Source organism: Mesoplodon bidens, assembly GCF_964165515.1.
Source record: "Mesoplodon bidens genome assembly, chromosome: 2".
In the NCBI taxonomy this organism is placed as follows: Eukaryota; Metazoa; Chordata; class Mammalia; order Artiodactyla; family Ziphiidae; genus Mesoplodon; species Mesoplodon bidens.
This window is the reverse complement of record NC_138177.1, coordinates 98762941-98777902: the sequence shown is the minus strand read 5'-3', so window position 1 is coordinate 98777902 and position 14962 is coordinate 98762941. Positions and strand designations below refer to the sequence as shown.

Genomic DNA, 14962 nt, shown 5'->3' with positions numbered 1-14962 from the left:
ATGGAAACTGAGAAAAACAGAACTACTTCATTTCTATTTCACTCCTGTTCTCTCCATCAAGGAGAATGAAAATATAAGTTGCAGGGTTTAGGCAAATACAAATAAAAGGTAACTAAAATCAGTATATTTGAAGAGATAATAAAACATTAGCTATCCATTGCCACAAAAAGAGAAGGCTGGTGTGTTCTTTTTACAATGACCCTTGCAAAGCCTTTCCTTTATCAGCCCAAAAGCAGTGCTTACAAAGCGCTAGATGAAGCCTTTAATTCTAAACTGATTTACGTAGAGAAAGATCGACAGACTTCTGCTCACCCAGGAGAAATGCAGGCTACTTTTCTTTCCTAAGTGAATACTCAGATTAGCTCCAGAGAAGGTTTTGGGAAATACTGAAACAATGACACCTGTTTCCAAAATAGTTAACCTCTGTAATTTCTACGCACCATACACAATCACCTCATACTGCTCAACTCTTTGTAACAGCCTTTCTTGTAAAGAGAAGGATGGAAGTGATTAAGGATTTAACCATCTGTAGTTGTTTAGTATCATTTTGGTCCTAAGGAATGACCTGTAGTTTTTGAGTTTTCCTTTTATATATTGGGAGAGAGGCATAAAAGTTGGTCTATGTTGAACCATTTAAATTATATTTTTATATTGACAGTCTCTTAGGATGAAACAGAGTAAACAGACACTTTCTTTAAGGTTAATGTGTCTCAACTCCCTTTCCAAATCATAAGAACAAAGCAGTTATCTAGAGCTGGAATAATTCAAAGTTATCTAGGACAGGGATTTTTGAATCCATATCAGGGTACTTTTCTTTTTACAGTCATGCCTCATAACATTTACTAAAGCTGGTACCTGACCTAATCCCTAGGACCCAGGAAGACAGATCTGATGGTACTAAAACAGCCCTTCAGAAAATAGCAGTCTGTCTTTGGAACTATTTGAAGAATGTTTCAGAACTACATTATATACCCTAGGGGATTCAGTAGATTTCCATTAATGGGTAGGATAGATTTCCTGGAAAGTAAACACACCACCAGCTTGAGAGGCTAAGATGCTTAGATATTTACTCAACCTGACCATTTTTATGCCAGCTAAATTTTCCAATTCATTACATTCTTGTGTCCACATTATTTACTTTTTTACTCAATGGGAGGCACTCATTAGAAGCCTGAATGTCTGGATTAGCAAATTCAGGCTGCATTACACTACTCTTCTATGCACCATCCAATTCATTTAGGGATGGTCATCTTCATCAAAAGAAAAACATCAAGTTTTCATCTTCTTAATGCTGTTAAATGACAATCCATTGAATACCTAGGAGTTTTTCCCTTTGTATTTTGAGTAAAGAGACCAACACTATTGATTGTTTAATGATTAATCTTGTCCTCTTTACCATTTATCCTATGGAGATCATTTTTTGGGGGAACAATCAATTCCTATTTCAAATAGAATCTAAAGGTACACAGTAATAATGATTAGAACAAGGGAAACAGAGATGGAATAACCTTGTGTCATCCTAAGGCTAAAACTTTTTATTCTCACTGTCTGATAAGAAGCTTCACCATCGATTATGGAAACAAAATCATCAATAAAACACTTGCTTGGATTGCTCATGGGAGGCTATTATGGTCCTCTATTATGGTTGATTGGTTGGGTGGAGGCATCTATGGAGAACAGCTATCACAGAAGCTTCAGAGCTGCCTTCTCAGTTTGATAGATTGTACCAGGAATCCTGGATGAGTGAAGAGGTGAGAATTATAAACTGAGCTGAGGGAACTCTACATTAAAGACATTTTATAAATTTTTTAAATCAACTATTACAAATGGCAGAGGAAGTCCCAGGGCATAGTTCTTTGGGTCTCTAATTGTTGTATATTTAAGGACATAATTGATCACACAATCATTTGCTTCTATTGATTTTACTTTGGCTGTCATTGGGTATGACAGCTTCATAGCCCAGTGCCTTCCTTTTAGGTTATACTGTTTCAATTTATGGAGAAGTTTGGCAATGCACATTAAAGTTTCTAAGAAACTCCCTAGGAAAAACATCTGTTCACCTTTGTTTAAGATCTCAGGTTTATTTGTTCACCGAAGTCATTTATGGAATTAATGTCTGAAATAGTCTCTAGAAAATACTTAGGAAACTGATAAAAATGTTCACTAGAGCTTTTATTGTAAAACCATCTGAAGAAGTTTAGATAAATATGAGCTCTTGACAGTAAATTTCAGTTCCACTTGGCTTAAAAAACTTCTGTTGTAGCCAACTACCTTTTAAACTTACACCTCAATAATTTGATACAGCTTTTCAGTGATACAAATGAATGCTCCTCTGTCATAGCAGATAAGGTTAATTGTTATCCTCTACATTGATGACAAGGTCATATTCCAAGTAGTAAATCTACTTCTAACTACTTCTATCACCACCCCCTACAAGGAATCCTTATACTCAAGCCAAAATTACTTTGCAATAAGATTACCTTCAGCATGTAGAATGATAGTATACTTTGCAGACGTTAAGTCATTTAATTTGCTAGGTCTTTATCTTGGTGACCACACTGAAATTTGCTTTTTTCAAAACTTAACTTTCATTAGAGGCATATTGAGGTCTTTTTATATTAGAAGACACTTTTGACTTAAAAAATAATTAGAACAAAATAATGATCTCCATTCTTTAGTAGCTATTCAAAATACTGAATTCAGACCTGATGATGCATTTTGATAGTAATATTGGCAAACTAAGATGTAGTCAGAATAAGGTTATCATGGTGATGGTGGTCTAAGAAATGCATCTTCACTGAAGGAATTGGAAAAGAAGAAAGATATTTGGAGGGCAGTCATGGAAGGAGTACATGTTTTATTGTTGCTTCAGAAAACATATCTAGCACGAACTTTTGGAAATTGTATAATTTGAATTCACAGAAGGAATTATTTCCTATGTATTAAAATTCTCTAAATTACATTAAATTGCATTGCAAAGAAAGAAGTTCTCTGCCACTGGGAGTTTTTAAGCAATTGTTGAATAATGTACATTAGAAATTCTGTCTGTACTAGAATTTCTCAATGCATTTTATAGGAAATTAGTTTTTGTAATGTTAATGGGTGTTAATTGTGAAAGAAAAGGTAGATTCTGTAGTCAAATAAGTTTGAATTAAAGTTAAACAGGCGTTTTTACTAAAGTTCTCAGAGTCTTTTATGTGCTTATATGGTTTATGAATCTGAAGACATAATTTCTTTGACTAGGTCAGCATTTCTTCTTATAGGATTAGCCTGTCATGGAACACAATTTAGGAAACTTCAGGTAATTATGTTGATTCTAAAGTGATGCTACTTAAAGTATGGACTAATGCCCAATTCATAAATTGTTAATTACAGATTTATAACATGATAGATTCAGAAACTAAACGTAATCAGTTGAAATCTTCTATAGCAATTAGACATTGTCATGACATCCAAGTAGTAGGTGATTATTAGACTTTTGTTGAATAAGGTATAGGCCAATTAGAGTATTATCCAGCTTTTGTGGTGATTTCTTGTGGCATGAAATGCAAACTAGTCAGCTCAGGAGGATCACTTAATGGTCCTCAGCAGACTGAAAGAAAAATACTTATTCATCATCGCACATATTTTGAGAAGCGCTGCTCTAAAGTTCCTTCTGTTTTCTAAAAGTCTGTTCATCTCTTACACTTAACATAGGTAGTGTCTTTTCTCATTTAAACATTTATAATCTGATTAATATTCAAGTATTATAATGTATATAAAGCACAGTTAATTATAGAATTCAGTTTAAATGCACCAAGGTCTGACTTTTATTAGCTTCTAAGGAAATCTTAAAAATCGAGTGTTTATCATTTTTAGAATTCTAAAGTATTATGTAATTAACTATTTTGTTGTTTTATTAAGGATGATTTCTATTCTGAATTGCATATTCCAAAGCCATAGCTATAGCTCACGTTTCCACGTAACTGTGTACATCTTTTATTATAGTTCATGTAATTTTAAAGCTTTTGTTGTTTTGCAGGTTTCTGCTTTCTTAAAAACTTCTATTAAAAACATTTTCACCTGTCTCATTCTGTGAGATAGTTATTTCTCAATTATCTGTACAAGCGAATTTGAGCTTAGATGTAAAAGGGACAGTTGTGCCATAGCATAGACAGTCTGTGCCTCTTCCCACCCTTTGGATTAGATAACTTTTTCTGTAGTTAAGTTTATCAAATACTTGAATAGGTGATTACATATGAAAATGAAATAATTTCTAAAATTATCTAGATTCTGAATCAAGAATTTTCTTCTTATTGTTCTTCATAAATGACAGACTATATACTATGGACCAATATATAGTTCCTGTAAAGAAAAGGAAGAAATGATTCAAAACACACATGCACACACTGCATGATGTAACATCTTGAAAAAAGAAGGTGGGTTTACTATTGAAAAAAATAAAGTTGGATATCAGAGTGCCTGCCACTAATTGTAAAATCTTCATCATATCTTCTCTATACCCAGTTTTCTAATCTGTTCAAAAAGTGGTACTGATGGTCCTCCTCTTCCTCCACCCCCTGTCCACACACATCCCTCACAGGTCTTTAGGAGAATAAAATTAGAAGACATGTGTGAAATGCTTTAAAATAATGTAGTTAAACATCATAGCTGTGCCTTGATAGTTTTCCAGTAATCCGAAAGTAAATGTGCTCTTCTTTTTAGTTTGTTGTATTTCCATGTATGACAAACAAACACAGATAAGCTTGGTGTTTTGAAGTGTCGGGGGAACTAAACTGGACAAACTTTATGTAATTGGTTTGTTATTGCTAAAAAACAATGATGATATAGTATAGAAAAGTATGAGTTGAAAATATATGAAAATTTGGCTCTCTTATTAATTCTTTCTATAAAGATTTCCAATGTATTAGACCTTTTGGAGCCCCAATTTTTCCACATGTAAAAATGACAGAAATGGAGTTATTCATATCAGGCTTTTTCTGTCTTTAGCAGATCTTGAGTTAGAGATCTACAGACTAATACTACAAAATTAGTTTTTAAATGGACCACAAGATGGCGTTTGTAGCTAATGAGTTTTTTGTGTTAACTCTGTTGCAGTCATTGAAGTATTTGCAGTATTTACAAATCCAAACTTATTACTTATGTTCTTGAGAGATATGTAAAAGTAATTTTAGAAAAAAATATGCAAGTCTTGTTATTTTGAAGTTATTGACATTTCTCAAATTATAAGTTGGCAGGATATTCTGAATTTAGACTTTTTCAAAAATGAAATTTAATGAATAATTTTGAGCCATTGCAAAATAATAGAAGTTGCTTTCCATTTGTAACATAATCTCTAATTTCTTTCTGGATTGATTACGTTTCAGAAAAATGTTTAAATATGCAGCTCCTGAAAGTTTTCATTACTGTTTGGATCTTAGGTTTAGATGATAAAAAAAAACCAATTACTAAAATGTTACACACTCCATTGCCCTCATTTTAGGCATGACCTACAATCTTTATAATGTAATTTATTTTGCAGTGATATTGGCCTAGTATGGAGATGTTTACATATTTGAGCTTCAGTGTTTCCTCAAATGTAGGTGATGTCGTCTGTGTCCAAGATCATTTGAGACAGCATTAAAGTACATAAAGGACACTCAGTCATATTTCTCAGTTTTAGTTTATTAAGAGAGATGCAATTATTATGGCACTTTCTAAAAGATACTTTTAGATTAGTAGGAAAACTAGAAGCACAATAACTTTGACTTAATATGGAAATTTCTGGCTTAAAAAGGGGTACATAGTAAGGTTTGGCTTTTATTACATTTTACAATAATAGATATCATTGTTATTGTTTTAGGCAAATATATGGTTATTTTACTTTATTAGAAGAGATATATAGATAATATTTTATTAATTTGACTTATGTGATAATTTAGATGAAACTAGGTTTTCTATTAACTGTTCCATGAACAGGGTGGTAGCATTACCTATGGAGATATCAAACTTTATGTTGGCATTATCATCTGGTGGCTAAGAGCATGGGCTTTGGACAGGCATAACTTGTGACTTTTAAGCTCAGAGACCTTGAAGACTTTTCGTTATTTCAGTGGACCTCAACATCCTCATCTATAAAGTGCTAAAAATAATAGTATATACATCAGTTTTATTTGGTATTAAAATATATATGTACACATATGTGTGTATGTATATAATGGAATAAAGAAAGATGAAAGAAAAGTCTTAGAAGCAAAATTTAATATTCCCAGTAAGTCACTAAAAGTAAATCATTTTGAAGCTTTTATACTCATAAATACCTTTCCAGGAGTCTCAACTAGTTTATCTCTTAAGTCACTACTTATTTTACTTGAGCCCCAAATAGCCAATATAGAAAATATGTTTGAAAGCTTCTGGATATATAAGTAAATAAATAAGTAAAATATATGTTAAGTTCTTAATGCAGTGCCTAGCACATAATAAGGTTTTAATAAATGTAAACTATTAATAGTAATAGTAGCAGTAGTAGTAATTGAAAATATTTCTCATGTATTTCTGAATCTTACCTTTGGAAATTAGTTATAGTGACAATTACATTATAAGTATCAAATACAGAGGGGAGAGGTAAAATGTTATGTTTGATGCCTTTCCACACTGTGTCAAGCCAAATAGAGCAAGGCATATTTACAAATTGTATGTGATCTCATTTGCCAACTTTTATTTTCATTTTTTAAATTTTTATTTAAGTATAGTTGATTTACAATGTTGTGTTAGTTTCAGGTGTACAGCAAAGTGATTCAGTTATACATACATACATATATATATATATATATATATATATTTCACATTCTTTTCCCTTATAGGCCATTACAAAATACTGAGTATAATTCCCTGTGCTATGCAGTAGGTCCTTGCTGGTTATCTATTTTATATATGGTAATGTGTGTATGTTATTCCCAAACTCCTAATTTACCCAACCCCCCCACTGCTTTCCCCTTTGGTAACCATAAGTTGGTCTTCTATGTCTGTGTGTCTATTTCTGTTTTGTATATAAGTTTATTTGTATCTTTTTTTTTAAGATTCCATATATAAGTGATATCATATGATACTTGTCTTTCTCTGTCTGGCTTATTTCACTTAGTATGATAGTCTCTAGTTCCATCCATGTTGCTGCATATGGCATTATTTCATTCTTTCTTTATGGCTGAGTAATATTCCATTGTGTATATATACCACATCTTCTTTATCTGTTCATCTGTCAGTGGACATTTAGGTTGCTTCCATGTCTTAGCTCTTCCAAATAGTGCTGCAGTGAATGTTAGGGTGCATGTATCTTTTTGAATTATGGCTTTCTTCAAATATATGCCCAGGAGTGGGATTGTAGGATCATATGGTAGCTCTATTTTTAGTTTCTTAAGGAACCTCCATACTCTTCTCCATAGTGGCTACACCAATTTACATTCCCACCAACAGTGTGAGAGGGTTCCCTTTTCTCCACACCTTCTCCAGCATTTATTATTTGTCGGCTTTTTGATGATGGCCGTTCTGACCTGTGTGAGGTGATACCTCACTGTAGTTTTGATTTGCATTTCTCTAATTATAATTAGTGATAATGAGCATCTTTTCATGTGCCTTTTGGCCATCTGTATGTCTTCTTTAGAGAAATGTCTATTTAGATCTTCGGTCTGCCCCTTTTTTGATTGGTTGCTTGTTTTGTTGATATCGAGCTGTATGAACTGTTTGTATATTTTGGAGATTATTCACTTGTCGGTTGCATCATTTGCAAATATTTTCTCCCATTCTGTAGGTTGTCTTTTCGTTTTGTTTATGGTTTCCTTTGCTGTGCAAAAGCTTTTAAGTTAATAATTAGATTGCATTTGTTTATTTTTGTGTTGGCCACTTTAGGTTCTAGGATGAAAGTTAACGGACACTCATGGTCCAACCCCCCTATTCTATGAGTGGGCGAATAGGCCCAGAGAAATGAAAAGATTTGCCTGAAGTCAGACTGTGGAACAGAACCTCTTCATATCCCACCATCTTGAGAAAATATTGATTCTTAAATATGAAAGTTTTCATTGGAAGCTATATCTACATAAACACCATTTTTGTTATCATTCATTCTTTAGAAAACTTGATCACATCTGCTTGTGGGATCACTACCTACTTATGAGAACTAAAGAGACATTTACCTTTTCTAATGGCAAAAGGTCATCAGTACTTTACTGGGGTAGCAAGAGATTTACTTTCAAGAAGAGTTTTGGAATGAAAACTTATTTTCTAAATATTCTGTCTGTATTTGAGAAGTTTTTAAGAATATGTTTTGGGACAAAAGGGCTTTTGTTTACCTGTCAGGCCTGTTTGCCCTAGTTCTGGCTCACTTTTCTAATTGTACAGCCTCTTTCCCAGTCCTGCCCTTTATAGAGAAGCTACAGTTTTTGGTCTTTGTCTACAAACTGGAGCCACCTGGGGAAAAGTGTGCACTGTATTCTCAGTTAACGAGGATTTGTGATCAACTTGCTTTCTGGTCACCCAACATCCTGCCAATAAATATGTTCAATATATTTATGGACTTACTTTTACTGCAGTGGAAGCGTGGGGCACTAGAAAAGGGTGCTGGACTCAATGGATCACAGTTTCCTTAACTATAAGATGCAATTACTTGAGTTTGTCAAAGTATTGTTGTATCAAATAAAATAATGTGTATGGAAAATCATGACACGTTATTCAACTAGAAGTGGAATTGTTGTTGATTCTCTTATGACAATATGAGAATCTAAAACTAGAATGAGCTGATGGGTATGATTCAAGGTCAGGCCACCTGTGACACTGGCTATTTTTGATTGTTACTCTAATTTTGATATTAGTTTGCTTTACTAATTATAATGATTTAAAAGTGGGAAAAAAATCAATTCCTTGATAGAAAACAGTGAGAAGCCAAATAACAGAAATACATTTTTTTCAAATAATTGTTTTAACAGCTTTTTCATCTTCTTCTTTTTTAATAAATTTATTTCTTTTATTTATTTATTTTTGGCTGTGTTCGGTCTTCATTGCTGCACACGGGCTTTCTCTAGTTGCAGTGAGCCGGGGCTTTGTTGTGGTGTGTGGGCTTCTCATTGTGGTGGCTTCTCTTGTTGCAGAGCACGGGCTCTAGGCACAGGGGCTTCAGTAGTTGTGGCAAGTGAGCTCAGTAGTTATGGCTCACGGGCTCTAGAGTGCAGGCTTAGTAGTTGTGGCATACGGACTTAGTTGCTCCATGGCACGAGGGATCTTCCCAGACCAGGGATTGAACCCATGTCACTTGCATTGGCAGGCAGATTCTTAAACACTGCACCACCAGGGAAGTCTGCAGAAATGCATTTTTTAAAAATATAATTTACAGGCTTCCCTGGTGGCGCAGTGGTTGAGGGTCCGCCTGCCGATGCAGGGGACACGGGTTTGTTCCCGGTTCGGGAGGATCACACATGCCGTGGAGCAGCTGGGCCCATGAGCCATGGCCGCTGAGCCTGCGCATCCAGAGCCTGTGCTCCACAACGGGAGAGGCCACAACAGTGAGAGGCCCGCGTACTGCAAAAAAACCAAAAATATATATATATATATATACATATATATATATATATATATATATATATATATATATATATAATTTGCAATTATAAGGAAGTTTCACACTAGATTTTGAGGTTTTTTTGTTCTCATTTTGATGATTCTTTATATCCTCCAATTATCACAGTCCTGGATGCAGTGAATATTGAACTAAACTATGTGGTATAAACAATCCATTTCTTGAGTTTTTACTTAGTTTTTCATACTCAGAAATCCAAGAAAAGCAAGGAAGACTAAAAAGATTTAAGGAGTTGTAGAGATTATCATTCATTATTTTTAAATAGATTTATGTACATTAACTGGGTAAATGAGCAACATATCAGGTAATAGGTTAATATTAAACATTGGCAGGAGCAGGCAGTTAACATATTTAGTTAGTAAAAAAAATCTGCTATCAAAATTCCAAAAGAAGATTGGTAGCTTCAGGAGCTACACAGTTCAGAGGATGTCCTCAGTTTTGTAGATCCAGAAATCTGATGGTCAGCAACCTGAGTGGGGATCAGGTTTTTATAGCAAAACTTTACATTAACAAATGTAGGGATCAATAGAAGCCAGGATGTCAGTTGATTAATATTCAGATTGAAAAATGCAGTGTTCATGATGAGCAGCATATTTGCATCAGTAGTAAAGTACATTTCTTCTCTATGGTCTCTGCATTTACTGAGCACTTACTATATGCATGGCATGTATTAACTCAGTCATCTTCAAAGGGTATACATACTCCTGGAAATACATAAAAATTTCCAAGATGTATGTAAGGAATCAATTTCTACACACTCAACCTACATATATACTCTTTCCTAAAAGTTGATCCCCCTGGGACTTCCCTGATGGCGCAGTGGTTAAGAATCTGCCTGAAAAAAAAAAAAAGAAAAAAAAGAATCTGCCTGCCAGTACAGGGGACACGGTTCGATCCCTGATCTGGGAAGATTTCACATGCAGCGGAGCAACTAAGCCCGTGTGCTACAACCACTGAGCCCACACGCCACAACTACTGAAGCCCATGCACCTAGAGCCCGTGCTTTGCAACAAGAGAAGCCACCGCAATGAGAAGCCCACGCACCTCAACGAAGAGTAGCCCCTGCTCGCCACAGCTAGAGAAAGCCCGCGCGCAGAAACAAAGACCCAATGCAACCAAAATAAACAAGTAAATTTATTTAAAAAAAAAAAGTTGATCCGCCTGCAATTATGCATTTTTTTTACTCACCTGCCCTCCAAAATGGTCCTTCTTCCACTATGTAAAAGAAAGGTGTCTCATCTTGATGGGCCAGTGACTTATTAAATGTATCCTGGTGGTCATTCAAGAGATTGGTTATTTTCCATTTGCTGATGAGTGACTATACCTCTTATCAGGTTTGTAATATTACAGATGTACTTAACCATTTGAACCTCAGCTTTCTCATCTATAAAATAAGATTCATAGGTAGTCACTGTGAGGTTTAAAGAAGGTAATATGTGATAAAACAACCATTATAATGCCTGACCAAGTATTCATATAGATATTCAGCCTTTGTCATGATACTTCTCTTGATTTTCTGTGCTAGTGTTCTGTAATCTGTATTTCAAAATACATAAATTGTTCTTCTGCCTTTCGTATGGTGGATGGTAGGGAGATAGTTAAGTAGCTGATCTGTTTCTTTTACCATGTCTCACTGTCATTTTTAGGATTTGCTTTAGAAATGAAAATGTTAATTCACAACACTAATCAGCATGGAGGGCTGATCTTCCTTAGACACTTATTAAACTAGGAGAGTTGAAGAATATGACAATGATAGAAGTTTCATCACATTAGGATTAATACCATCTTTGGTGCAATTTGGATCCCTTATTTGACAGGAATTCTAAATAGAGCAAACTGCTCAGATTTTTATTTTGAATTTTACCTTGAATATGTTCAAAGATTTTTTAAATGATAGTTTGGCAGAGTTATCAAAAAGATATGATATCTCCTGAAAGCAGTAATTGCTTTGGCCTGCCCTGCAGGGTTACCAGATAGTAGATAACATATGGATTTGCAGAAGAAGCCAGAAATCAGGTTCGCAAGGGAAACAGGGCTCTTTCCAAAGGTGAACCATGGTTCTCTATCAGCCCTTCAATCCCAGTTCATAGTTTTCATTGTTTTGTAAATGTTGTGGATAGATTTTTAAACATTATCTGTATTTAGGTATTTTTGTATTTCCTTCTTTTTTATACTCAAAATTTGGTGAAGGAGATTTTTGAGTATCTATAAAGCTGAATTAAAAATTGTTTTCTTGGCATTGAAAATAAATAAAATACTAATAACTGCTAATATTTAATGCATTTCTCCATATGATGTTAATTGTAGGTATTTTGTAGATGTTCTTCCTCAAGTTGTAGAAAATCCCATCTGTTCCTAATTTGTTGAGAATTTTTTTTTTAAAGTAAGAAATGGACATTGTAATTTGACAAATGTCTTTCCATGTCTATTGAGATGATAATAAATTACATTTAATACAGTCAGTTACATTGATTGATAGTTGAACATTAATCCAGTCTTACACTCCTGGGATAAACTCCATTTGGTCATGAAATATAATTCTTTCTATAGATTGCTGGATTTGATTTGCTAAAATTTTGTTTATAATTTTTGCATCTATGTTTATGGGGGATAGTGGTCTGTAGTTTTGTTGTTTTGTAATGTCTTTGGTAGGTTGGAAAGCATTCCTTTCTCTTCAGTTCTCTGGAAGAGTTTGTGTAGAATTAATATGATTCCTAAGTTTTTGGTAGAATTCACTGGTGAAGCCATTTGGGCCTGAAGTGTTCTTTGTGGAAAGATATTTAACAACAAATTCAAATTCATTTGAATTATCTATTTTTTCTAGAGTGAGTTTTGGTAGTTTGTATCTTTTCATTGGTTTCATTTAAGTCCTCAAATGTATAGGTATAAAGTTTTCAATAATATTTTCCTTTTTTCCTTCAATAGAATTTAAAGGGATGTCACCTCTCTCATTCCTAATAGTTGGTAATTTGTGTCATCTTTCTTCTTTTATGAACAGTCTGGCTAAAAGTTTATCAATTTTATTAATCTTCTCAAAGATTCAATGTTTGGTTTCATTGTTTTTCTCTTTCATTGAGTCACACTTTTATCTTTTCTGGTTTTTTTCTTCTGCTGCTTACTTTGGTTATAATTTGTTCTTTTTTAGTTTTTAAGGTGGAAACTGAAGTCATTTAAGACCCTTTCTTCTTTTCTAATGAAGGTGTTTAGTGATATAAATTTCTCTTTATGTAGTACTTCAGTGGCATTCCAAAATTTTTTATACATTGTATTTTCATTTTCATTCAGTTTAAAATAAAATACTTTCTAGATTACATTTTGATTTCTTCTTTGACACAGGGCTTATTTATAAGTGTCCTGTTTAGATCTCAAATATTTGGGGATTTTTCAGATATCTTTCAATTGCTGATTTCTAAGTTAATTTCATTATGTTCAGAGAACAAACCTCATATAACTTGATTCTTTTTAAATTTATTGAGATGTCTTGTATAACCTGGAATATGGTGTGTTTTGGTAAATGTTTTATATGCACATGGCAAAAAATACATATTCTCTTTTGTTCTGTAGATATTAATTAGGTCACCTTGATTCGTTTCCTGGGCACATTAATGACTATCTCACCACCTAGTCCCAGCAGACCATCATAATATAATCATTGCTAATTTTTTGAATACTTACTTTGAGCCAGGCATTCTGCATAGAGATTTATACAGGTTATGTAAATTTAATTTTCACGATTGCTTTACTGGTAAGTATTGTCATTAACCTAATTTATAGCTGAAGAAACTATAATAGAGAGTAATCAGTTTGCACAAACTCACACTTGATATAGTAGGATTCAAATCTGATTAAGCCATGCTTGTATCACTACTCCTCTGTCTAGATGCTTAATGCCTGCTCCCTCAGATCAAAATGGTCCATCTTTCCCTCTACAGTTTACTATAGATCTGCTTTCTATCCTGACAATGGGGGAATAGTGGATTATTTCAGCAAACTAATCCATGCTAATTTTTAACCTTTTATGTTTTCCTATTATTTAGCAACAGTTTCCCTCATTAAGAATTAAAATATGTAGAAAATGACAGGGATCCTGGCAAGCCTGTGGGAGAGAGGAGTAGGGCAGATTGCTATAGGAACAGATATGTAAGGATTTATTAATCCTTCTAACAGTGAAAGTGAACTACTGTTGACCTCCTCATGGTGTGTTTCCATTATTTAGTGCCTTGCTACATGGGAATCCTTCCTTACATCACAGACAGATCTCCACTTGGAAGAAGCCTCTGAAGATAAATCGTAATCGCATTGAAGACTTCTCTGTGATCTCTGGGAGATAACCAAGGTTAACCAAAGTTATTCTTTCTGGATGGGCTGGGTCCTTTCTAAAGTGGACGAAAAGTGTTTCACACTATCTGGAAAACCAACAACTTAAAACTCAGGTGTTCCAGAGCATTCATATGAATTTGGATATATATATATACATATATATACATATAAATATTTAGCTTAGTTTTAACTATGTTCTTAAATTTGTATACCAATAATTATACATTAAAAAGTTTTTTTTTCTTAAATATTTGTCTGTGGAACATGTCATTTTCAATATATTGTAAAGACTCAGTTTTAATAAAAAGTTTAATATGAAATGACTTGTGTGTGTTCTTTTTCTACTAGTAGCTCAAGCCTCTGAAGGCCTGAAGATTCTAGTATGAATCCAGTGTATTTTAACAAGTATACTATGTATTCACCTTTATTTCATCATAATTTTCTCTGAAATGCTATTTACTTTGATATTAGGAATTCAAAGTAAATATGCAAAAATGATTAAATATTATTAAACATTAACGATAACTTCAAAAGTTGGTTTATTAAAAGTTAAGTAACTGTTTAAAGATTACCAAGATAAATTTAAATTATTTTTTGAGTTACTATTTAGAATTCCTTATACAGTCATTTTCCCACTAGTTAATTTATTCTTTTTTTTTTTTTTTGGTATTTTTTTTTACATACTCTTCACAATTCACATCTAGCTTTATTTTTTAATGTACACAGTGTTTATCAGATTTGTTCTCCCGGGCTTCCCTGGTGGCACAGTGGTTGAGAGTCCGCCTGCCGATGCAGGGGATATGGGTTCTTGCCCTTGTCCGGAAAGATCCCACATGACGTGGAGCGGCTAGGCCCGTGAGCCATGGCCGCTGAGCCTGCGCGTCCGGAGCCTGTGCTCCGCAATGGGAGAGTCCACAACAGTGAGAGGCCCGTGTACCGCAAAAAAAAAAAAAAAAAAAAAAAATTTGTTCTCCAATTTATTTGTTAAGGGTCTACTCTTTGTAAGGCACAATTGCAGGTGCTTATGATGATAATGAT

General features: G+C 33.9%; 1 protein-coding gene across 6 annotated transcripts in view; it reads left to right on the top strand.

Moving 5' to 3' along the window:
- The window catches only part of SNX7 (sorting nexin 7), a 99657-nt gene extending 85410 nt beyond the window's left edge, over positions 1-14247 (top strand). For 3 of the 6 annotated variants that reach the window (XM_081223679.1, XM_081223677.1, XM_081223675.1), the window contains 2 exons: positions 4316-4418; positions 13821-14247. In XM_081223679.1, coding sequence (XP_081079805.1) covers positions 4316-4396 — 81 coding nt within the window. In that variant the 3' untranslated portion in view covers positions 4397-4418; positions 13821-14247. The remainder of the gene's footprint in view (positions 1-4315; positions 4419-13820) is intronic. The other 3 variants (XM_081223678.1, XM_081223680.1, XM_081223676.1) reach the window with 1 other exon arrangement.
- The last annotated feature ends 715 nt before the right edge of the window (positions 14248-14962 follow it).